General features: G+C 51.7%; 10 protein-coding genes across 10 annotated transcripts; 6 read left to right on the top strand and 4 right to left on the bottom strand.

The window, feature by feature from the left end:
- Positions 1-389: 389 nt before the first annotated feature.
- On the bottom strand, positions 390-1,304 carry BDP55DRAFT_660103 (uncharacterized protein). Its single transcript, XM_060574597.1, has one exon. The coding sequence runs from the start codon at positions 1,146-1,148 to the stop codon at positions 594-596; it is 555 nt and encodes a 184-aa protein (XP_060431160.1). The 5' UTR covers positions 1,149-1,304; the 3' UTR covers positions 390-593.
- Positions 1,305-2,324: 1,020 nt separating this feature from the next.
- BDP55DRAFT_660102 (uncharacterized protein) lies at positions 2,325-5,077 on the top strand. The gene is made up of 8 exons (XM_060574596.1): positions 2,325-2,375; positions 2,436-2,459; positions 2,578-2,699; positions 2,763-3,199; positions 3,267-3,571; positions 3,620-4,048; positions 4,101-4,354; positions 4,415-5,077. Exons 1-8 carry the CDS (start codon positions 2,355-2,357, stop codon positions 4,782-4,784), a joined length of 1,962 nt encoding a protein of 653 aa, XP_060431159.1. The 5' UTR covers positions 2,325-2,354; the 3' UTR covers positions 4,785-5,077.
- Positions 5,078-5,637: 560 nt separating this feature from the next.
- Positions 5,638-6,090, top strand: BDP55DRAFT_630657 (uncharacterized protein; the record flags this gene model as incomplete). The annotated part of the gene is made up of 2 exons (XM_060572179.1): positions 5,638-5,739; positions 5,806-6,090. The coding sequence occupies 2 exons, from the start codon at positions 5,638-5,640 to the stop codon at positions 6,088-6,090; spliced, it is 387 nt and encodes a 128-aa protein (XP_060431158.1).
- Positions 6,091-6,910: 820 nt separating this feature from the next.
- BDP55DRAFT_660099 (major facilitator superfamily domain-containing protein) lies at positions 6,911-8,356 on the bottom strand. The gene is made up of 2 exons (XM_060574595.1): positions 7,781-8,356; positions 6,911-7,729 (listed from the first exon to the last, which is right to left on the bottom strand). Exons 1-2 carry the CDS (start codon positions 8,278-8,280, stop codon positions 7,297-7,299), a joined length of 933 nt encoding a protein of 310 aa, XP_060431157.1. The 5' UTR covers positions 8,281-8,356; the 3' UTR covers positions 6,911-7,296.
- A 2,144-nt stretch (positions 8,357-10,500) lies between these two features.
- BDP55DRAFT_660091 (mitochondrial biogenesis AIM24-domain-containing protein) lies at positions 10,501-12,279 on the bottom strand. Its single transcript, XM_060574594.1, has 4 exons — positions 12,030-12,279; positions 11,847-11,965; positions 10,723-11,790; positions 10,501-10,661 (listed from the first exon to the last, which is right to left on the bottom strand). Exons 1-3 carry the CDS (start codon positions 12,211-12,213, stop codon positions 10,945-10,947), a joined length of 1,149 nt encoding a protein of 382 aa, XP_060431156.1. The 5' UTR covers positions 12,214-12,279; the 3' UTR covers positions 10,501-10,661; positions 10,723-10,944.
- A 490-nt stretch (positions 12,280-12,769) lies between these two features.
- On the top strand, positions 12,770-14,994 carry BDP55DRAFT_727397 (kinesin motor domain-containing protein; the record flags this gene model as incomplete). Its single annotated transcript, XM_060579306.1, has 2 exons — positions 12,770-12,980; positions 13,040-14,994. The coding sequence occupies 2 exons, from the start codon at positions 12,770-12,772 to the stop codon at positions 14,992-14,994; spliced, it is 2,166 nt and encodes a 721-aa protein (XP_060431155.1).
- Positions 14,995-15,393: 399 nt separating this feature from the next.
- BDP55DRAFT_714294 (cytochrome P450 monooxygenase) lies at positions 15,394-17,289 on the bottom strand (the record flags this gene model as incomplete). Its single annotated transcript, XM_060578266.1, has 3 exons — positions 16,777-17,289; positions 16,170-16,731; positions 15,394-16,107 (listed from the first exon to the last, which is right to left on the bottom strand). Exons 1-3 carry the CDS (start codon positions 17,187-17,189, stop codon positions 15,394-15,396), a joined length of 1,689 nt encoding a protein of 562 aa, XP_060431154.1. The 5' UTR covers positions 17,190-17,289.
- A 986-nt stretch (positions 17,290-18,275) lies between these two features.
- On the top strand, positions 18,276-19,609 carry BDP55DRAFT_549424 (3-isopropylmalate dehydrogenase; the record flags this gene model as incomplete). The annotated part of the gene is made up of 5 exons (XM_060568928.1): positions 18,276-18,514; positions 18,572-19,060; positions 19,120-19,271; positions 19,333-19,480; positions 19,534-19,609. The coding sequence occupies 5 exons, from the start codon at positions 18,276-18,278 to the stop codon at positions 19,607-19,609; spliced, it is 1,104 nt and encodes a 367-aa protein (XP_060431153.1).
- A 565-nt stretch (positions 19,610-20,174) lies between these two features.
- BDP55DRAFT_630651 (uncharacterized protein) lies at positions 20,175-20,681 on the top strand (the record flags this gene model as incomplete). Its single annotated transcript, XM_060572178.1, has 1 exon — positions 20,175-20,681. One exon carries the CDS (start codon positions 20,175-20,177, stop codon positions 20,679-20,681), a length of 507 nt encoding a protein of 168 aa, XP_060431152.1.
- A 1,157-nt stretch (positions 20,682-21,838) lies between these two features.
- Positions 21,839-23,095, top strand: BDP55DRAFT_767345 (aliphatic nitrilase; the record flags this gene model as incomplete). The annotated part of the gene is made up of 3 exons (XM_060580986.1): positions 21,839-22,137; positions 22,209-22,544; positions 22,630-23,095. Exons 1-3 carry the CDS (start codon positions 21,863-21,865, stop codon positions 23,093-23,095), a joined length of 1,077 nt encoding a protein of 358 aa, XP_060431151.1. The 5' UTR covers positions 21,839-21,862.
- Between the last annotated feature and the right edge of the window lie 1,055 nt (positions 23,096-24,150).

Here is a 24,150-nt window from a genome sequence, read left to right as displayed (position 1 = left end):
CGGCGAATGCGCCTGGAGGCTGGGAAACCTGTCAAGTTTTAATCTGAGACCGCATTAGTTTAGTACAACGAGAGATGAGCATCGAGCTATCAGCTGAGCAGATGCAGGGAGGTATCCAACTTGTAGTACCCTCCACAGGGAATCGCACTACCGGCAATAAGACACATTGTACATCGTCTTGTAAGTTGAGTACGCCTAGTACCGATCAGACTTTCGCTCAGCAGCTACTCCGATTCTCATTTACTGCGACAGGTCCGCTTAGCAAGATCAATTCAGACCTATGTACACGTAGACAAAGGAGAGAGGCTACACTGCAAGGAAATCACGTTTATTACCTTTCATCATCCTCTGGCCACAACCTTGGTTTGCCTCTAACCATTTCATTATCTCAAAAGACTCCAGAACAGAACGAGCCATGTTCATACATCGAATCTACTGTCTACACCAGGTTTCAAGCAATTGACGAAGATTGGAGTTGATTAGACACGTCAATATCTAACTCTAACCGAGGGATCCAAGACATCCGGCAAGTCACCTTCATCTGAGTTACCTGTCATCTGTAACTGTCTCACACGTGCGACTCGTCTAGAGTGTCACTCCAGAACCTCGCCGCTGGCACCCTCACTCCCATCACGAGGACCCATGTACATGATGTCGTGAAAGATTTGCATCCAACTTCCTTCTTCTCTTCTCCACCAGTACTGCACCTTGACTAAAAGGTCCTCTTTCTTATCTGCTTCATGATCTGGCGATTCGTCCCAAAGGTCGACCCTCATTCCCACCCACCCCTCTCTCCTGGCCTTCTGCTCGACCTCTACCGCCGAAGAAAAGCCAGCAGGAGCTGTCTGCTGATCGGTACCAAACTCCAATTCGGAATCTTTAAGTGGTCGTATCGTGTAAAACCCCTTCTTTGCCGGCTTACGACTTGGCTCCGATGCCTCGGCCTGGTCTTTTGGTGCGTACTCGTGCAAGTAGCGCACAATTGTGTCCCGGTCTTGTGCGGCGAATGGGGGATTTGGGCGACATATCTGATAGCATGAGGGAGAAAAGAATGCACCTTTCGCGTCGATATCAGTGGTATGTCTGTAAGAAGCGTAAATTGTCTTCAGGTGAGTGGTGAGATCCACGGCGTCCGTTTGTGAAGCCATCAGAACAAAGGATGAAGTGTCGTCGATGTCTGGACGGGGTTTTATTGAACGATGTGTTTTGACGATGGAAGGACACTCCCTCTGTTTTCATTCGACATCAGTGTGACTTCTCAAGCAATATAGGTCAGCATTTAGCGCCCTGTAAGATGAGTCAACTTGCAGCACATCGCATGTGTCCTTTTGAGCCTTTCTGGCGGTTCTCATTGGGTGAGAGATGACCGCCAAAATGGGAACGCCTCAAAAGGATTTTCATTCCATAGACTTTCTTTAGTCTCAAACGAAAGGCGCCACAAGCGGTTGAGTGGGAGTTCCAAGGTCTTTCTAATCCCACCCGATAGCCTCACAATCTTGAGTTGGGTTTCTTGTTATGCGCTAAATCACTAATCCGAGACCCTGCAAGTTACCGTAACGCAGCTAGACATGAACTTTTCAACGAGATGAGAAAGCATTTGTTCAAGGGTATCTTGCAAGCCTTGAGTAAATCAAAGACAAGGAGTGGCGACACACCCCCTTCGGTGAACTTGGTAATCTCTTCCAAGTCATTACTATCACACAGGATTGTGAGCACACCAATAGCCGCAGACATTGTTTGACGTGTTGTACAGAGCAGTTCACCGTAACACGGCATCGGTACTACGCTGCACCAGACTCTGGACAATGGTAGATGATTGGCTAGAATGTATGATAAACGTCCGGTTCTCGAGATAGCTCCATACCCAAAGGACTCGTTCAGTGTGGCTTCTCGCATCAGTGTGGACCGGGCATGCTCCTACTAATGGCCAAGTATTGACAAGATTCAGGAAATCAGTCACGCAATCAATCTTCTCAAGACAAGAACATCTCCAATATACGTACAGAAATGAATTTGCAGCAGCAGTTCCGGCCTACTCAAGATATAGACACGGAAGCAAGGATGAAGAATACCGGTACTGCCGGCGTCGTAGGTCCGGAGCCGGCGCCGAGTAGGGCCCGAGCGCCGGGCGGATTGCTCTGCACCCCTTGCTGGTTCAAGTCTGGACCACAGACGGACATGGACATTTGTGTACACATCCCTGCTCGGTCTCCTCGGAGGCCGACACAGAACTCCCACCGGCGGTATGTTACTCAGTCCAGGCAATGGTGACCGAGGAGCCCGAGACGAGGTTTCTCGACGCTCGTTCCGACAACTCGATAGAGGTTGACTGCATCCGAGCCCGAATAGCTGATATGGACTCAAGGGCAACTGCGGTAAGCAGACATGGTGGCCCTGCTTGAGTCCAATTCTGACCGAAAGGTGCATGTGGCTAGTGCGACTTATGTCGGTTGCGCAAAGTGAGTAGAAGCGCTGCACTGTCAGCACAATGAGACGCAGAATCATTCTAGGGCACAATTATCTGCATCAGTGTCTCTACGTCTGTGGTCAATAGGTCATTAACAAGCATTCTGATAGGTTCGATGTGACAAAAGCGTACCTTGCTTCAACTGTCGCCAGTCTTCGCAGGATTGCACGTTCACAGGCGCTGGCCAGAAACCCAAGGTTCCTCGACAAAGGGTCCATGTGTCCCTACAATAGTATGTTTCCTAACCAAGCCCATTCTTCCCTTCGCGGTACGTTCCAGACTAACAGGCTCGCAGCGAGGAGAAGATAGACCTTCTGGACAAACGCTTGGCCAATATTGAGTCCTTGCTGCTCAGACAACAGAGCACGGCGTCAACACAATGTTCATGTACAGGGTTAACACCTAAAAAGGCTTTGTCGGAAGTGCCAGCCTTGGCGAAGGATGCATCTCACGTTGCCACAGGATTCGATGTAACAAATGAAGCTCCCCCGGTTGAAGGCCCCTCTTCACTGAGATTCCAGATGGCAGCAACAAGAAAACTCACGGAAAGTGCGGCCATTGAGCTGGGTGCCTCATGCTACGTGAATGCCGTAGCTAGTGCGCATCGTGTTGTAAGATCTCAGAACCCAGCAGGAGCATCCGAACGGCAATCAGCGCAAAGGCCTGTGACTTACCGGAACATGTCTCTGCCGCCAACATCTGCTGTCATCAACGTACTCAGACAGCTGAAAGGTGCGTGTTTGATCCTTTAACGAGGGTTCGATTTATGTGTCCACGGTCTGTTGTTGACACTTAATAGACAATCCTCCCAGTAGTTTCTTTGTCTTGAGGTGTTTCCTACCGTGTGCAGAGTTTATCGACCTCTGCCGAAACGTTTACTTCTCCGTCGATGACTATACTGCCATCGAATTCATCATCGTAAATTCGGGTCTACACTATCTCTTCACTGAGTACTTTTGTCCTCCTAGCCTCGGGAATATTGAGCTTCGGAAACAGTCTCTCGCCTGGGGGGCAATGTGTAGAAAGGCTCTTACGGCCGCTGTGGCATCGATTGATGCCGGGTTGTCTGCGAAGGCGGAAAACGTACAAGCATTGATCCTCGGGGTATGTCAAGCCCGCATCTCTTCATCATATTTTCCTCTAATGACGCAGACAACACACGCTATTGAGATGGCCAGGCCCTGGTTGGCATGGAGGCTGATATGCTTCGCAGCACAGCTTTGCATGGCTGCAGGCTTCCATGACGAGAGTCTGATTGCAGCTGATGACAACAATACGAGGACCACTAAAGCTTTGTTGTTCTGGCATGTTTATGGACTAGAGAAGACTCTTGCGTTACGCGTTGGCAGAGCCTCTATGATTGGAGACTGTGACGTTGTTATACCTAGAGGGTTGAATTCGGTGTGTCTGCCGAGGCTATGGGATAAACTCGTACCGTTCTGGGTCGCGAATGCCTCAATACATGGCAAACTATACGACCTGCTGTATAGTCGCAGCGCCCAGCTCATCTCCCAGAAAGACCTGTCTGATCGAGCCAATGGGTTGCTTGCAGACCTCAAGATGATAGAGCCCATCAGACTGGTGAGTAAATCTTGAGAGATTGAAGTTTATGATGGTGTTAACCTGCATACAGGTAAATCCAACGATCACCTCTGCTTCTAATCACACCGAACCAATGACAAAACTGGAGGATATTCTCGCGATATCCGCCGGAGTTATGTATCATACAACAGCGACTCTCATATGCAGAGCAAAGACTTCGCGAGCTTCTGTGCCGTCTTTTTCACCGGACTGCCTGTCATATGCACGCGCGACAATTGACGCTCATCTTGAATGCGTCCCCTTGATGAGTGGCGACTTGCATATCATGAATCTTTATCTCCATTGGTAAGAGGACATTATCCTCACACTTTTTTGCGGAACTAACGTGTGCTTGCATGTTATTAGGCGAATTTTGCAGACCCCTTTCATTCCTCTCCTGGTGGTATTCTGCCACATAGTCGAGACTCAGGACACGGGTGATGCGCAGCGACTCAAGAATTTTGCAGATAGCCTCAAGCAGGGGGAAGATCTGTCCCCTTCTGCTAAAGAGTTTTATGACATCACTCGAGAGCTCTATATGATTGCAGAGAAGCATATTGAGACGAGTAACAAACAAGATTGGGCGTCTGTCCCCTCTCTTTCAACGTTTGGACTTAGCCAATTTTACCCGGCTGGTGCTTTGGCGGAGAATTATCACTTGACATCTGAGAATATGCAGTCTGACCAGGACATGGAGATGATGTTTGATGGAGAGCAAGTCTTGCGCTTTTTCTAGTTCATTTTGCCTATACTGTTCTAACTCGAGACGTGTGGCTGGACGTGAGATCAGCGAAAGAGACATAGATTCTAGCGCCTGTATACTCCGAGAATCTTGCTACCAGGGTGGCTGAATTTCTCTAATCTACACAGTATAATGAAATAGGAACACATCCAAAATCAAGTAAGCAGGTAAAATATGAGAGCCAGAGAGATGTTCTATTGCTAAAACCCCGGTCTCCGGGGAGGGGGAGACAATATCAAAGTCCTTGGCTTCTCCAGGCTCATGTGCGCTTGTGTGACACATGAAATAAGCTTCTTCAAGAAGACAAAATAATAAGCGAGCTTTTGAGTCAAGATGACTCATTATCGGGATCGCGTATAAGCGTACGATCTATCTCCGCCGGGAGGGGCGGGCGAAATTGGTTCTCGGGGACCGAGAGCCCCGAAACCTACGAGAACCCGTGTCCGTGACAGCTGCACATCCCACCGCTAAACTCGGGGCAGACAATGTGAACGGTAACTGCCGCATTGTATTTCTCAGCTAGTTGGTAATTGCTTGTACAAGCCTTCGCGATTCCGAAATCTTGTCTTTAATCTCCGGCGTATGACGCTATCAGCAGTGGTAATGCGATGTAAACCGTGACGGACACCCTGTTGTTGTCCGAACAGCGACGTGAGTCTATATTCTTGGCGTAGGCAAGGCCTGTGATATGTACACCGTCATTGATCCACAGTCATCTTATATAGAGTGAAAAGTTCAGACGTTGAGTAAAAAGACGACCAAGTAATGCGATCTCCTTCAGACTTGAACACTTCTTACCTTGCTTGAGAGAGATTTTAGATTCCCAACGTCATACCTTCTGAATAACATGTCTGTAGCAGTCTCTGGCGGGATTGGCGGCCCTGGCCGTGCTATCGTTGAAGCTATCTCCGCACAAGGGACCCATGAGGTTATCGTACTGACGAGAAAGGTATCCATCCGGCGACGCTCTGTTTCACACCGAAACAACACAGTCTATTGACACTGATGTAAATAGGTTTCAGGAAGACCCGGTGGTGCAGCACCAAATGTTCGTTTTGTTGCTGTGGACTACTCCGACATCGATTCTCTCGCCTCCGTCCTTGAGAGGTACAATGTCGACACGGTCATCTCTGCCGTCAACAACATCGCCGGGGAAAATCACTCAGAGTTGAATCTCAAAGCAGCTGCCGAGAGATCAAAAACAACGCGGAGGTTTATACCAGGCTACTTCGGTGTTTCGAACCTACCCGAGTTTGGCTTCTCGACTTTCCCACCTTACCTTGCATCTTCACCAATCTAGGGGGCTGTACACGCTCACATGCAGATGTCTTTCGGATTCAGGCAATATGAATCATTCACCCTCCCTACTTCATACAGAAACCGGCTATGGACCGGTTGAAGTCGACATGGTTGAAGTGAATCAACCTCTAAAAAGGATACTTCCTCGACGACGGGTGTTGATGCCATTTACCTTATCGCCGCCATTCCCCAAGGTCCGACCGACGTCCGGAGAGCTACATCATTGGCGACAAGGCCACGTTCAGCGACCTTGTCCATCTCATAGAGAACGTCAAAGGTGAATTGCCTTTCATTTCTGGGTCTTATGTTGCGAAGCTAATCGTCTGAAGGCACCATGTCTACCGTCGTTTATCACCAGATTGAAGACTCTGAGACCAAACAGATGGCGGGACTGCCACCTTGCAAGGTGGTGTTTAGATCGTATATAAGGAGATGGTTCCAACTTCTTTGATCCCTCCAGCCTTGACTGCGCGCGAGGCCAGGCCGAACCCAAGCCGAGTCGTATGCTCAATGACTATTTCGTAGAGACCAAGGCGGCAAATTGCGACAAAGACTCTGAAGTATGGCTTGGGACAACAGTGATGAAGGCAACAGCTCCCGGCGTGGCTTTCGAACAGCCGCAATGCAGTGGAAAAAGTGGGAAATATGGTGATATGTGGGATATTTACCTGGTTGGGATTGAACAAAGGCCTTGTGAGCCACAGTCTTGGTTGTCTGGCGGAGCTCCGGGTGTGCATGAGGGGAACTCCGTTCTTATTATTACATGTAATCTTAGGTCGCTCGCATCGACGAGGTCCTTCATTGACATAATTCCCCTCCTATTCGCTTTCTGCCCGTCAATGAAAGCATGAACATGCTTAGTAAATGGGAATGGAAACTCAATGACTTGGGTTTCTTGCGCAACAAGGCTCTCCATTACAGCATTACTTGAAAATTCTATGTCTTCTCTTTCATTATTGCTCTTACGACCGTGACCTCTATTTATCCTGCCTTCGCGGACTTCGCGTCTGCTGTAATGCCAGCTGTACCAGGAGAAAAAGGCACGGCTGAAGGTACCGGGATTGTGCACCGCACCGAGACGGAGACGGAGCCGGCGATAAGAGCGGAGACCGGGGTCGCGGACCCATCAGCCGGTAAACTTTCCTCCTCCCTCCGAAATGCAACAGGTAAGCACTAAGTTTTCGCTTCGCAGCCAGCTTAATTTCCATCAAACAACCTTCTTCAGGTTGAACCCTACCTGCACCGTTCTCGCCGCGATGAAAACACCGACCGCCGCCAACATCGAGAAGCCACAGAACAGCTGAAGCCCAAGATACGTGCTGCCTCCTTGCGACGCAACAATGGCGCCAGCAATAGGGCTACCAGCCAACGCGCCAAAGGACTGAACTGCGAAGGCGGTGCCCGTGCGAACGCCGATTTGTCGAATGTCGGAGATCTGGGCAATGCAGGCTGGGCCAAGTGAGATGAAGCCGCCAGAGGAGAAGCCGAAGATGACGAGGAAGACAATGATGGCAGCGTTGCTCTTGCCCGGGATCCAGAGGCCGAGACAGAAGATTGCGCTGATGAAGGTAATACAGATCATTACATTGTAGCGACCCACTTTGTCGGCGACGATGCCGGGGATGATGCGTCCGAGGATGCTGCGCCTTGTTAGCTACCATCGTACAGACTTGAGGTAAAGAGGGTCTTACCTGACGGCGTTCATGATGGGCAAAAGGTAAATGACGAGGTTCTCGTCCATGCCTTGCGCACGCGCCTGGAGGATGACAAAATTGAAAGGCAAAAACATGCCGAGAAAGAAAAGGAACAACGCGCACACGGTGATAGCCATGGGCGGCTCACGCAGGCCATCGACGTACTCCTTGAAGACGAAAGGTCGCGGGCGAGGCGGCAACCGTGACTTCACTGTGAGGCACGAAATACCGAGCAAGAACAGGAACAGGAACGCCACAGCGCGGATAGCCCATGGGAAGCCGACCGAGGGAATCATCTTGGACATCATGATGGGCAGGATGACGCCCCCAAGCGATGAACCGGAAACCATGATGCCGAACGCGGCTGCGCGTCTCTTGAAGAACCATGAGGTCACGGATGACATGCAAGCGTTGAAGCACGCGCTCGAGCCGATGGACGAGACGAGACTCTGGGCTAGGATGAATTGGTAGTACTGCGTCGACAGCGAGGTCATCATGAGACCAAAGACGTATACGATTGTGCCGCAGTAGAGGAGGTACTTGGGCCCGAACGTGTCATACGCACGGCCAAACTGGAACGAGGTGTTAGCTACCGTGACAGAGCGGCGAAGAGGTATTATCCCTTGGGAAAGGAACTCACGATAACGCCCATAAAGGTCATCGCCCAGACTTGCAGACTGGTGATCCACGCGACAGTCGACGAAGGGTACGCGCTGAGGGGACCTGACACATAATACGCTTGGAACACACCGACGCAGTTAATCAACCCAAACGTGCAGAACAACGCGCACCACCCTCCAAAGACGACAAGCCAAGCCTGGGCGCCGCCATCGGGGAAGTCAGCGGGGCTCATCCCGGGCGGGGGGCCGCCAGCGGGCGGTGCCGCCGCATCGCCACCGGCCGGGGCATCGATCTTGGCACCGCCTGTTGTCGCGTGCGCCAAGCCGCCCTTTTCAAGATCGGCCTCGACGACGTTGGCGGGTTCTGGGTAGATGTTGGCCTCGGTGTCGCGCTGCTGGGAGGGGATGCGGTCTAGGGATTGGCGGGCGGAGGAAGACGACTCGTAGGGGACCGGGTCCGACTTTTCTGGGTCTGCGGGCGCAGTGGACCTGTCCATGACGGTTGACGAGTTTGACGACGTCGAGAGGGCGTGATGTGAGCGTGGCATGGTTGTGAGATTAGGGTGTTGTTGTGACTGTTTTCCTCAGCGAACTTTGTGGTACAGATGGGAGTTCGCTTCGTGTAGGTGTGTCTTTTCTCCTTTCCTATCTTGATGGTTTCTCAGGAGGCTTCGAGTGAAGCCTTGATTGCGAACACGCCTTTGACTCGGTGGACGCAGATCTTGTTGGCGAAAAGTTCCAGGATGAGATCAGAAAAGAAACTCCCTTGGGCCCTTGGGTGCTGGCAATGCTTGTGGGGTGAGCTGCTGCGTTGTTTCGTATCGTCGGTGAATAGCTGGACGAGATTGCTTGCTTCTTGATCGGCTGGATATGGGACTATCAAGTAGTCCAAGGTAGCAGCAGCAGCAGCAAGTCGTCTTGTTCTTATTCTCTGGAGCCTTGCCTATATCCGAATGAAGAAAGTATTCCCACACCCCACGACAACTTCCATGGTGCGGCTCAAGTGACGGACAATTATTAATCGCAAAGTAGACATGTAGTCAACAAACGTTGACATAAGCTGCTCTCGCGCCTTTCTCGCCCTTCAAGTTCAAGGAAACAAGATTGTTTTGAGGGGTTAGACTCGGAGAATGCAGTGGACTCCTGACAAACCCATGTTCGGTCCTAAACGCCATGCCCTTCTGGATCACCGCAAATTCTGGATCCCAAAAACCTGGGGAGGGGCAGGCGACCCTTAGCTTAGCGGGCCGGATATAACAAGCGAGTTACCGGCCGAAGAGCCTTTGTCCACTCGAGAAATGGGAAAACCTAAGCCGTTAGGCAGAGATTGGGAAAAGCTGGACCTATTGCTTCCAAGCGGTTCAGCTAAGGTATGGCCAGCTGTTGTGGTGACGCAGTATGTTTGGGCTGCTATCTTCTAGCTTCATGAGCTTGCCGCCTGTCGCAGTGTCATTAGGAACGTGCACTTGTGATTCACGGAAACGGATATCGGCCGCTACCACAGTAGATCAGTCGTTTTTAACCCCTCTCAGATCAACCAATGCGGTTTCAACGTTCAAAAGAGAGAGAGAGAGAGAGAGGAGAACTTGGTTGCTGATCTTTCCTTGGCTTGGCTTTTGGAGAGTCGGTGAGGCTTCATCCCATCTCAAGTGCAAGTACGGAGTAGGTGACCACGAGAGTGCATTTGTGCGCCAGCTTTTCAGTTGATTTGGGCCAACAGCATGATCTGTTTCGGAAATTGAAAGAGCGGCAAGGCTTGTTCTCACCAAGGTCTCACAACCTCAGTGAGGTTCCTGACCCAAGCTCTTGGCACCTTGAAACTCGTCTTCTTCATCAGAACCCGCCTTGGCTGCAAGATCTCACCTCGTACCCCAGCCCGGAGCCGTATTCCGGAGTGGGGGGCCGGAAGGCACTTGTTGACTCGGTGTTGAGATGAAAACGCGAGACCCGAGACTCTGGATTGGAATGAGGGATGTTGCAACTCTTCACCTTTGGCGATTTGACCAATCACCACAGTTCTATTGTCTCGGAAGGGTGTGCTCGGCGCTCGGTCGGAAATCGAGGTGTCATTTCGAACCCCAGGCTTGCCAATAATGCCAGCCTCCGTGGCTCATTGTCGCTAAGCCGGACTAAATCAACGGCGCAAAACCACGTGGTTCTGTGACCTTCTATCCGTAGCTGTCATTCATCAAGCTTGTTCGACGAAAATCAGAGATGTCCAGGGATCGGACAACGAACGAACTCATATCTCCGATATGGTAAGTATCCGTACGAATATATCCGTCCGACAGAATACCAGCTAGAATACGAGGGAAGAAGATTCGGCCGATACTGAAGGCTGAAGCACAGCGAGAGCAATTTGCAACAGCCAGGCTTATTTCGCACGTCACTTCACACACAGATTGCGACCTGACCGTTTCTTTTTCTATTACACAGTAAATTTACATTTGTCAGCCTTGTGGCTGTCTGGCCCAATTGCCATGGTAATTCTGCTTCGTGGCACGGGTGTGCCCGTTTTTGATTCCGACTTTGGTTCCGCCTCTATCGCACGAATTCCTTGAGATCCTTCGCGTCCTCAAAGCTGACCTTTCCATCACGCGATACATTGGCAACATGAATGGCTGAGGGTGGCTGCTCAACCGATGCGGGTTTCGCCTCGACCTTGAGCTGGGTGGTCAATTCGACAGCCTCCGGAACTACGCCGGCTGGCGCATCCGCAATCTCGTTGACCTCCTTATTAGTGAGGGAGTCGGCAACCCTCACTCCTCTGCTGGACATGAGAAGGGTTGTAGGGCCCCGGAACTGAAGGAACAGTCGGTCGCCCCAAATGGTGCGTCGGAGTGACGTCCTCAAGGTGAACAGCCACTGAGCAACGTTCTTGTACGTGCTAGTATCGCGCATCGCCTTCATGAAGTTCGTCTCGGGGAAGAAGCGAGTAATGTTGGGGATCTGGAGCCGGAGGATGTTCGACTTGAGGCGCATCGGTAGGGGAGGGTTGCGAGAGACGGCGTATGCGACCACGTGCGAGGGGTGGGCGACGAACTCTTCGCCTTCTGCGAGCGTGACTTCATATACCTGACCCGGAGAGGACAGAGCAGCCAGGCCTCGACCGGTGAGGTGGGTGCTTCCCCAGTGGGCAAGCGAAAGGCCACGGCTTATACGCGGCGATACGGAGAGGGTGTGGCCAGTCCAGGCAAGAAGCGCATTGCGCTGGGCGACCATGTAGTCGGTGGTACCATCGAGGTGAAGGACAGAAAAGGTCGTCGTTGGGGACTTTGTAGAAATCAGTGCCGTGAGGGGGGTTGAAGATGAAATGCGTTGGTATAAGAAAGGTACGCCGAGAAAAGCTCGTATGAAGGGCGAAAGAATGGATAGCGTTGATTGAGCCTGCGATCGAGTGATTAGATATTGGTCAGAGGAGCAGAGTCCGAATCAATGCTCACATTTTCAGCCTTGCCTGCAACTCCTACCAACGTTCCCCTTCTGGTGAAGAGCTGCTGCGACGGCGACAGAGAGACAGAAAGGAGAGAGTAAGGGGAACCAAGGACCTCGAACCGGGCATCTGTTGCTTTGAAGTTAGCAAGTCCTCCATACTGGTTACTTTGCAATCAAAGACTGGACCATACCGGCGGCATCCCGCGACGCTTCGCGAGCTCCAAAGACATCCCCGCCAACCTTTGGGGCTTCAGTCGTCGGCGCAGCGCTGATCTGGATGCCCCTACATTGCCTGCAGACGTATGAAGGTGATTGACCAGGTCGTACACCTCGCGCCGTCCTCAGCAAGGGTAATTGGGCGCGCATGGCGGACATCTGGGAGGCTGATGACGTCGGTCGTTCAAATCGTGACTTGGAAGCTCCAGCAACTGTCGGCCTCTGCCCTCTGCTCTATCTGGATTTGGAGGGCCGGCGACCTTGCGCTGACGGCAAAATCCCGGAGCTCCATCCCGGGTGAACACCGTCCCGAGCCGAGAAGCACGTACTTCAAAGTCCGGTACGTACAGTACAGGTCAGCACAAGCAGCAGCTACGTACCTCACCGTTCTTTCCCAATGTCAAAGCTCGAAGATTGAAGTGGGGCGGCAGATTGGCTTTAATTCGCTTGGAGGAGATTAGCGCCGTCACCCCGGTAACCTCCCATGTCGACACCCCTGTTGACAAGGCCTCAGTGCAAACCTTCCATATTCCTTGCACAACATTGAATAAGTCACGGACACGGTTCAAACACCACAAAAGTCTTCTCGTCGAACCATTTCGACAAGACGCGTCGACCCCGACACCATACTCTCGAGTATCGACACCCGTTCATTCCTGCTGGCTTGGGCTGCTGCCACCCTATCCATCGACTCGAATCCTGGACTGGCCTCACGATGTCGGTTCGTGTGGTCGCGCGTATCCGTCCCCTCCTTGAGAAGGAGCTGGATAAGGACGTCATTGTCCGGGCGGACAGCACCGAGCAAGGCAAGCCAGCCACGTTGGTCAAGATTCCGAGTCCGAAGAACGAGAGCGAGGAGTTCTCCTTTGCCTTCACCAGCGTCTACGACCAATCGACGACACAAGACGCACTCTTTACATCAGAGGGTACGGATACCTTACGCGAAACACGAATATCGAGATATCGGTCAAACTAACTTGAGCAGTGGCACCACACATTAAGGCCCTCTTCCAAGGTCTCGATGTCACCATCTTCGCCTATGGAGTCACAGGAACCGGCAAGACACACACGATGAGAGGTGGGCTGAAGCTAGCAGATCGCGGTGTAATCCCGCGCCTGCTGAGCGGTGTGTATCGACGCGGTAAGAAGATCGCAAAGGACACCGGCGGCAAGACAACTGTCGACGTTGTCTTGTCATACTACGAGATCTACAACGACAAGGTCTTTGACCTATTCGAACCTCCCGAAAAACGCCAGCCCTCTGGCCTACCCCTCCGCGAGAAAGATGGCAAGACGATGGTAGTGGGTCTCTCTGAACGGGCCTGTGAGGATCTCCAAGATTTCTCCCGACTCTACATCGAGGCGAATAACAACCGCGTCACGGCATCCACGAAACTCAACGCCCACAGCAGTCGGAGCCACGCCATCATGAGAATCAAGGTGACACAAACGACGGGAGACCAGGTCCGCGAAAGTGTGGCCTCAGCCATTGACTTGGCTGGCTCGGAAGACAACCGCCGAACCGACAATGGAAAGGAGAGACTAGTAGAGTCTGCTGCCATCAATAAGAGTCTTTTCGTCTTGTCGCAGTGCATCGACGCCATCTCCCGAGGGGACAAGCGGATTCCCTACCGCGAGTCAAAGATGACGCGCATCCTCAGCTTAGGCCAGAACAACGGCATCACCGTCATGATCCTGAATCTGGCCCCCATCCGCAGCTACCATCTTGACACTTTGAGCAGCTTGAACGTCAGCTCCAGGGCCAAGCGCATCGAGGTTCGCGAAATCGAGAACGAAGTCGTCTTCAAGCAGGTCCCGCGTACGAACTCGGGCAGTTCTACATCTACTCTACGACAACCCCTCCGCCCCTTGGCCAATGCCCACAACATTCACAGTGGCACTATTGCAGCCAAGGCAAGTGAGAAGGCTGCTGATCCGACGCGACCGGTGAAGCTTTTCAACGTTTACACCGACCGTAGCAAGGCCGCTGCTCCCGTCCGACCGACTGCCAATATGACGCAGACCCGGAAGCCCCTCGTCGAACGTGAATTGCCGTCCAAGGCTAGCAGGCTTGCACGACCGTCGCAGTCCTCACTGATAGCTCAACCAGTCCAGCCGGCTCAACCAGCCGAACAGAAGCTCTCCATCTCCGCCGAGCAATTGGAAGCTATCGTCGAGAAGAAGGTCAGCGAGATCCTCGCCTCCAGGGACAATAAGACGGCAGAGCCTGCACCTGCACCTGCTCATCCCGACATCAATGATGCTGTGCGGCGCCGATTGGAGGCACTGGAGCGCCGTATCGCGAATGAGGAGCGGGAACGCGACGATGGACGCTCAGAGGGACTACGTTTCTTGCTGGCTGCTAGGCAGGCAAAGGAGACTGGCGACGATGTTGTCGCCCTTCAGATGTACGAGGAGGCCCTTCCATTCTTCCCAGGCCAGGCCAAGCTGCTGGGCAAGATTGAGAAGCTGAGGGTCAAGCTTGGAAACATGCTTGCCACCGAGTCTCTACCAGTGTCATCATCTCCCCGGAACGGACACGAGAAGAAGCGTAGAAGAATTGCTGCCGACGACAGTGACGAAGAGTACCAGCAAGGCAGAGGGGACGAAGACATGAGTTTTGTGGACGTCGCCGCCAAGACGAAGAGCCGAAAGGCCAAGCCTGCCAGGCCCCCCAAAATGGTCCTCCCCGACCCGGCCGGACCAGCTTCTCCCCGGACTCAGAACTTGCTGAGCATCGTCAACTCGCGGGACCTTGCCCAGATCAAGGGCTTGCACGGATTCGGCTCGAAGAAGGCCCAGGACCTCGTTGATTACCTGGAAACGATGACGGATGACGAAGCCGAGATTGAGACTTTGGCGCAGCTGAAGACCATCCCTGGAATGGGTGGCCGGACCGTCGAGCGTGCTTACGACGGCCTTGTTGGACTGGCTATTTGAAGCCAGTGAAGTGATATCCTACCTAGCATGGCGCATCGGGCGGCTATAGGTGCATTGGGCATGGTGTTTCTGGAGTTCAGCATGCAGGCCGCGGTGGCCTTGAGAAACAGGTTGCTTACAGAATGTTGCATATTGTGGCGAGAATTCTTCAGGGCAAAGCATACTAGACAGGTAATTCGTTCCCTTCAACCCCCTGTAGCCTGTCTTCCATTGTGTGATGTATCTCGGTCTACTCGTTCTATCTAAGTGTATGTATCACAACGGTATCTTCAACCAGTAGGGCAGCCTCAACGCCCACCACATATGTAGCCGTACATAAGACGAAAGATCCCTGAGATCGTCATAAGACTCTTTGTCGCGACGAAGTACAGGTTATAACAGCTCAGCCTTGACGAAACCTCACAAAGCTATCTTGGACAGCTTGACATAGCATTGCCGAGGCTTGACCGTCAACCCATCATAGCCTCTATAGTCTGACAACTCCGGAGGACATTGTAAAAAGTCAAAGTTCCACATCAGCATCGTAGTAAACATGCGAAGCTCCAAGTATGCCAGCCGTCGTCCAAAACACGCCCTTGACCCGAGGCCGAAAGCCATCTGAGGCCCCGCCGTGGCATCATACACCCTATGCCCCGGATCCTCATCTGACTTGACAAGCCATCGTTCAGGTTTGAAGTCCTCAACAGGATACGGCGATGCCTCCCAGCTTCGGATCCGATGAGACGCGTCGAGTGCCGTCTTGGAACGCAAGGAGTCGGGGATGTCAAAGGTTGGCTTGAGAATGCTCTTGCCAATGGTCACCATCATCACGTTTGTGCCTTTGGGGATATGGTGGCCGAGAATCGTCGTGTCTTGCATCGCTTCGCGGTCCGTGACGGAGGTCGTCCCGGCAAAGCGCAGGATTTCTTCAATGGTGGCGTCGAGGTAAGGGATGGTGGCCTTGATGATTTCTTCGTGGGTTGGGTTCCGTCTCTCCTTCACCGCGTCGGGCAAATGCTGGCGGAGGGCTTCGCGGAGATGTGTTTGTGCTTCTGGGTTGTCTGTGAGGTACTTGATGCCCCAGCCAAAGGTTGTGGCTGTTGTCTCGTGTCCCGCTAGCAGGAACCCGAAAGCCTAGATCTTGTTGTCAGAGTGCTTGGCCTTTTCAACCAGATCATATGTTATTGCAGACTTACCTCGCTGTGCATACCGACTGACTTGTAGACAGGGGCCCTGCCTTCCTTCTCGGCCACCCTCTGCTCTCTGTAGACCATGTGATCGAGCGCTGAGCACGCAGAATCACCAGCCCCAAGTCTTTGAACGGCCGTCTCGAGTTCGTGGTTGACAGATTCATCTCTGACCTTCTTGGCGGCCTTGATGCGAGGAGTCTGGTGGATGTACCAGCATCGAAGCCATGGCAGAACTGCCTTTCTCGTTTCCTCGACCGTTTCTGCTAACTCTAGCATCGCTTTGATGACTTCGCTTTGTTCACTCTCCGGAAAGACTACCATAAAATCAGCAATGGTCGGAAGTTCAACCCTTTCAAGGGCCGAAATCAGCTGCAATCGACTTGGCAGCATCATGTGTTGAAAGTTGCTGCTGAACGAGAAAGCCAAGACGGCGTCAAACGCCCCGAAGTAGATATCGTTGAAAGCCTCGAATGGGTGGCCGTCGGCAAGACGACCTTTATGATCCCAAAGCTCAACCATCTGCCGAACGCTATCATAGATGGGCTTGGCAACGACACCATGGAGGAAACTAGGTGTTATCAGGTCTTGCAACTATTTCCGCTGCCTCTTGTACAGGGGATCATCGCTCTTCATCATCATGTGAAATTGAGGCATCAACGGCTGAGAGATGTATCGAAGAAAGTCGGTTCGGTCAAAGTCCTTGTATCGTCTCATGGATATATTCTCCGCTTCGCGGTAGTCTGTGACATTGACCGTTGGGGGGGAAAGGGGGCGCATGAAGAGCTGTATGATGGGCGATTGGAGGTTCTCGGTCTGGGCTGCAACCCATCGGAACATGGAGATGCCTTGTTTCTGGCTTTTGAGGAAGGAGTCAATGTCTCCCATGATGTTTGTGGCCGCATGTTTATTGTGAGGTATTCCTAGGATCGATTTGGGTAGAGGAGCGCGGTGGAAGAGGTAAAGGAGTGTGACTGTGAGACCAGCAACGACAACGTAGTGTTGCAGGCCAGAGTCGAATGAAAACATCTTTTGCTTGGGTAAAGCAGTGAACAGCCCTATAACTGTAAGTAACGTTCGACTCTTTCAGATTCATTGATGCGTTCGGCTCAGTTCGTTTGAAGTTCTTATCGCCGTATTATGTACACGGAAAGAAGCTTTGCAGCGGGTAATAGAAAGCGTCCGAGACTAAGTAATGTCGCGCCACCTCCCCGAACTATCTGCCCATCAGCCTAAGCGTAACGAATACGGACATTCCATCCTATTCGCTAGTGATTAAAGGCTTGTTGATGGATCAAAGTCTCGTGGCAGACTTCTGGATGATCACAATTCCCTGGTGCGATCCACTTCGTCTACTGGAACTTGGCTTTGCTATGACAGCGCTGAGTCCGACCCCGACCCCGAGTCCGTACCATGCTTCAGACCTATTACTACATGCAAACTTGAACCCAGGGTGGACCTGTCTTCTCTTTCGGCATTTTAAGACTTGTAAGAGAAAGATGCACAGTGTAGTTGCTGCTCGAATTGCAGTCGTTGTACACGACTGCTGCCGTGTCCAGTCCTAGCCCTAAAGGCTATCACATCGTAGCAGAGTCAAGAGTTATTGTATTAACTGAGTACTACATTGCATGCATTTGATGCGTCTAAATTTGGAGTTTTCACTTCCTTTCGTCTCCAAAACTCTAAGCCTGGGGGAAAGACAACACTGAATTGATGTTGATTAGGTTGATCATATTGTCAGGCATCATGTTCCCGTTGTCAAGAGATCCGGGATCGGAAATTGGGAAAACAAATGCGCCTGCCGAAGCCCCAAGGTTCCGGGTACAACTCCAGGTTAGATAAAGCAACAAGTCATTGCCAAAGGAAGCGACCTCTCAAAGCCGGCTATTTGCGGTAAGTTGGCGCCTCCGCATCGGGTACGTCATCCCCGGATATCTTGCCCCGAGACCGGTGCTTACGCGGAGAACGACAGCCACCAACCTCCGTCTACGACAAGATCTCATTCCCGTCGGCCGACTCTCAATCAGAACCATCACGGTGAAGTTGATACTGAACTAAGTAACTTACGGATACTCTACTGTATTACTTTCAAGCGACCACTTAACCTTCAACGCCATGACTTCTCACAAGATCCTTGTCCTTCCAGGCGACGGCGTTGGCCCCGAGATCATCGCCGAAGCTATCAAGGTCCTTGATGTGATCCAAAATGCCTCTAGCGTGACATTTAAAATCCGTTCAGAGTTGATGGGAGGTTGCAGCATTGACGAGCATGGTGTAGCCCTAACCCAAGAGGTCCTGGATATTGCCAAAGCAAGCGATGCAGTCTTGTTCGGGTCAGTCGGTGGGCCCAAATGGTGAGTTAGGCCATTCACACGACTTTCATCAGCGGCAATGACTGAGAGTTCCCTCAGGGGCGCTGGCAAAGTGCGACCCGAACAGGGCGTCCTCGCCTTGCGTCATGGACTCAACGCCTTTGCAAACCTCCGTCCATGCAAGTTCGCAAGCAAGTCTCTTGTCGACCGAGGTCCCATCCGACCCGAGCTCACAGAGGGAACCGACTTTGTCCTTGTGCGAGAGAACTGCGGGGGTGCTTATTTCGGAGACAAGACTGAGGAGGAGGACTTTGCATCGGACGCCTGGGCGTACTCCCGAGCAGAAGTTGAGCGGGTTGCAAAGGTCGCCGCCGACCTAGCCATGGAGACGGACCCGCCTCAGCAAGTCATCTCGTGCGACAAGGCAAATGTTCTTGCGGTCAGTCGGCTTTGGCGAAGAGCCGTGACGAACTTTTTTGCGAGGGAGTATCCGCAGATTAAGCTCTCCCACCAGCTTGCCGATAGCGCGGCCATGCTTATGGTGAAAGATCCCCGCTCTTTCAACGGAGTGGTGCTGATGGATAACACGTGAGTATCACGACCCCAACAAGCTTGATGAACCTAACCGAGGGATTATACGAGGTCAGGTTTGGCGATATCCTTTCAGATGTGAGTAGCGTAGTCCCGGGATCACTGGGTCTGCTTCCATCCGCATCGATCTCGAGCACCACCCCTGGCTCGGGGGGCATCGGCCTTTACGAGCCTATCCACGGAAGCGCCCCCGACATTGCAGGCAAAGGTAATAGAGCTCCGTGCCCAATACTCCGAAGGTGCCAGTGGCTAATTCGCCTTCTGCAAAGGAATCGCTAACCCGGTCGCAACTATTCTTGCGGCTGCGATGATGCTCAAGTACTCATTTGGGATGGTTGATGAGGCAAAGGCCATTGATACGGCTGTTGAGAAGGTCTTGGACTCCAAAGACATTGGCGGCCATGAGATACGGACCGCGTAAGTTTCTCCTGCTACTCAAGATCCACCGTATGTCTAACTCATCTCTTCAGTGACCTGGGTGGGATTGCAACAACCGTTGAGATTGGTGATGCGATCTGCAAACAACTCGAAAGCCTGTTGAAGTAGATTGTACCGTATGGGTTTGACAGAAAGACATGCTGCAGAATGAATGGACCACTGATACAAGGACACGCTGAAGACGAGTGGTGAAGGGTACCCCAAGTTGACTCAAGTGCTGATGTGAAAATCGAAAGATGCTAGTACCTATAAATATGCCGTGTGATGGCCTAAAATCTAGCATTAAGGACATTCAGAAGAAATTACTAGGAACTTATGAATTTTGTTATGGGGACATGAATCCCGTTGACGCGGAAAGAAGGCGTGTCGGAGTTCGAACACCACTCTACTCTATCACGAATTCTTATGATCCGGCCGCGATAACACTACAACTAGCTGATTAGGAGATACCTTGCGGATTCTTCGGGACAAAGGCGTTTTACTTCTAATACACTCACTAACTTTGTGATTAAGGACCACACGGACCTCTTGGTTCAAGCCCGACCCCGAGCCCGAACATAAACCCGTCAACGTGGTGTTAAGTCCATCACTCTCCTTCACAACTACGGTTCCGCGCCTTCTGTGCTCGTGGATCAAATCTCTCCCTCCGTTGATCATACGCACGTTTGACACAATGGACGCCTCTCGCCGTGAAGAGACTAGGGTACGAAGACGAAGGGCCCTTGCCTGCATCGAGTGCCGGAAGCGAAAGCTGCGGTGCGACCACAACCGCCCTTGCAGCAAGTGTCAGCGGGCGAAGAACAGGGCATGCGTCTATCCGTCCATTGCTCCTCCTGTCAATCTTGCGGATCCCATCAACGACCGACAGAGTAGCCTGTCACCAGTCCAACGGCGCCAGTCCGACTCGGATCACGGGGAAATCGCCCAAACACCAAAGCCCGCGGACCAAGACCGGGTCTCCACAAGCGCCATTGACGGAACATGGCATTCGTCTTCGTTTGGAAGCGTCCTGCTCAGTCAGATCTCGTCGCCGGGGACGATCGTTCCTTTCGTGGCGGCTGAGACTTCTACACGTCGTCTGGTGACAGAATCAGATTGCTCAGCTGAGAAATCCCCCACCATCAGTTCACTCACTGAGCTCACGTCTCTACCAACTATGATGATTGAACGCTTGATCTAAGCCATGTTACTTGATTCTTGAAACTGACCAAATGATAATGATAGGAACAAATTTCTCGATTCAAAAGCGGGCAGAGAAATAGTCTAATGCGATAAGTTGCGGATGTAACCGACGGGTTCATTCACGATTATGCTGTACTCATCCAGCTACTTGTATTGCACTTGTATATTCCTCTTTGCACGGCTATTCAAGACTCAAAGTGGCTCTCGTTCAAAATCTCGCTTCAATTACAGCTTACAATATCCACGTCTGCTGGGGGTTTCAAGTCAGGCCCTGAAGTATCCCTCTCATGTCACCGACTAAATCCTAGTTTGGTTCAACGTCAGCCTGTCAGGGGACTGGCACGGCTTCAAATTGGTTCCGATACTTTCGAGCAGATAAGTCCACTATCGAATTATGTAAGTTCTATTTGATATCTTGACCGCCACCCTGATTGCTTCAAAGACCGAGGAGGTATGCCTGTCGGACGAACTTTCACCGACTACTGGCTTGAGCCGACCTTTCCAGCCTCACGGGGGCCAGCTGAACAGATGTCCCTCGCTTCACGAATACTTATACCGATGAAAATTGATAACATCCTTATCAGCGATGTTCGGAGCCAAGAGAGTCAGGCCCTACTAGCGAGTGTCAATTGTTATCCGGTCCGACTATTCTCATTCACCGAGTGGGTCTCTTCCGAGCAGCGGGGCCGGAGCAAACACCGAGATCCTCGCAACGGACCCCCGTGTGCCATCGGCACTGCGGTCGGTAAATGTTCCTGGCTTTATCATGAGTTGTCGTGATTAGACTAATCATGATAGGGATTTCTTGAATATCAAGCCACAATTTTGGATGGCTGTTGGACGGCTGTAAACTTGGCATCTGGCCCATCTTTTGGCTACCTTATCTTGCTGTCATTCACCGAGCGGGTGATGTGGGATAGTGCGGGATAGTGGGTTAATGAATGCATGTTCAGGGCCATTGCCTTGCTTATCACGGATACCATTAATCAAATTCGAATGATTGTGTTACGTATGAAGACCTCAATAAGGCCATGATGATGAAAGAGGAACCATCATGAACGCATCTCAAGCTATCATATAAGACGGCGAGAAGGATGAAGTACGCCGGATCTTCTTGTTCAACCAGACTGCACCAGCGAAAACTCAGCTGATCGAGTCTGATTTCGGAAGAGACTCAACATGATGAAGTTTTCCCGTTGTATCTTGGCGCTCTCAGCCGTTGGCTCTGCGATTGCTGCTCCGACTTGGAACAGCAGCACCGTGGACCGATCGAACTTGACGATTGCGTTGATCCGCACGCCCCCACCACACTGGCCGCTGCCTTTGACGAACTACGACTACACTGGAATCACTTTCAACATCAGCGAATGTGTCGATGCTGGAATCGAGTTGATCAAAGATGCCAAGGCTAGCGGTTCCGATGTTGTGGTCTTCCCGGAGCTTTGGTTCCCCGGGTAAGTAATAACCTCGCCCGAGGTTCGAGCATCCGAATATTGAATGCAAATATCTAAACTGTCTCGAACAGGTTTCCCAAGGGTTCGGACAGTCATTACAACTTCACGCGCGACTATCTGCCATCGTACATCGAGAATGCCATCACCCTTGGCGATGCGCAGTGGAACCGTCTGATTGCGACGATCCAAGCAGTGGGCATCTACGCCAACCTCAACTTTGCAGAAGTTGAAGGCGACTACATGTATATGTCACAGGCATTGATTGATCCTCAAGGCAAGATCATGCACCACCGTCGTAAGCTTCGGCCATCTGGTGCAGAGCGTTACTTCTTCAGTGACGGAGTTGCCGAAGATCTCAAAGTCCTGGAGACTGACTACGGTCGATGGGGAATGCTGGAGTGTGGAGAGTATGTCTACAGAGCTCACCTTTCCCAAACTGATCGCGTCCTACGTCGTTGAGTGCCGAAGCTGACTATACCACTCTCAATCTAGGCACCTGTACCCTAGCATGACGTTCAACATGTACGTGCAGCGAGAGCACGTTCACTTCGCGCCTTTCCCCTACCTGGCGGGCGTCGGAGACGAGACCTCGCTTTGGTGGGAGAACGAGTGGGTAAACGCCGGCACTCTGAGCGTCTACTCTGTTCTCAGCGGTGCCTACTCCTTTGTCGCCGCCGTCGGCGCGACTTTCGTGATCGATCCGTTCGGATCTCGCGTTGCCCACATCAATGCCAACGCCAGCTTTGAGGAGTTCCCGATGTTGTACTACAACCTCAATACTAGCGGCTTCAACAGCTCTCAGACGTATGATATTAATGGGCAGGCTTCATGGGGAACGCTGAGCCAGATTGTGGATAGTTTTCCGGGGTATGTGCCGAAGGTGGAGGGGGAGTTCGTCAAACACAAGAACGTCTCCATTGACTACCTGATGACCGGGGATCTTGTAATCCCGTCTTAGCCATAGATAAGGTAGAGTCATCTGATTCTAAATTTGGCTTCCCGAACATTGAACTGCGGGGAGAAGTGGCACTGTTTCCCAGAATATCATCCCACGGTATGCCATTCATGATGTTTGCGATGAATACTAATGCCTGATTGTGGTTTGAGGCCCCTTTCATTCCGGCTATTGTTGCTGTTGTGAACACCAAAACCTTTCTAGAAGTTCTAAATATGGGAAAGCAGCGATGAGATACCAACGTTGCCCTGGCATAGATCATAGGAATAAACCATCAATGTGTTCATCTGTGGATCACGTAGAAGGTGTGGCCATATGAGGCCTAGGCCGCTCCTGATGATCGGCCGTGATCGTCCTACGTCGGGAACGCTCCAGGGTAAAGATTCATGCTTAATCGTACGCTGCCAAGATCTAATACATCTCAAACATGTCAACTGGGGGCTAACTCTTGTGTTGGTTGGTTGCACCGATTTGGCAAAAGGTCGCGTGCTGTCTGAGAGCGCGGTTGGGGCAGCTATTTTAAGGACAAGACCCATACACGACGTTGCGAACTCGCACACCCTGCAATCATAGGGGAAAACTTCGCTGATGACTTTGCACAATGGATCAAAGTCCTTGATTGGATTAGTCCCACCTCGAATGGTCCCATCAGCGCAAGCAAAAGACCATAGGATTGATCGAATGTACGAAGTACTCCAAGCCAGACTGCCAGAGAGTAGCAAATCCTACTGTGGTTTCAGGTACATGGCAGTGTAAAAAGCTTGGAGGTCTTGGCTAATGTCGAATAATTGTATCAATCCATGTTCGGCAATTCGACGCTCCTTGTTCCCATGTTCGAAAATCGCCGGGCGACCTTGTGTTGCCATTCAGGCTTCCATTGACGTAAACAGCGCCGAACACTAGCTGAGCATTGTATGCAGTCGAAGTTCGGAGTTCTCGGCAAAGATGCCTACCAACTCGAATCCATGCTGCGTACCTGGAAACTCTTATCTGCACAAGATATCCATAGAGATCATCGCGAATCGCTTGGGGTCTGGGATTTATCCAAAGTGTTAGTC

This window comes from Colletotrichum godetiae, assembly GCF_030913485.1.
Source record: "Colletotrichum godetiae strain CBS 193.32 chromosome Unknown BDP55scaffold_15, whole genome shotgun sequence".
Lineage (NCBI taxonomy): Eukaryota > Fungi > Ascomycota > Sordariomycetes > Glomerellales > Glomerellaceae > Colletotrichum > Colletotrichum godetiae.
Note: the sequence above shows the minus strand (reverse complement) of the source record. Positions and strands in the feature narration are given on the sequence as shown.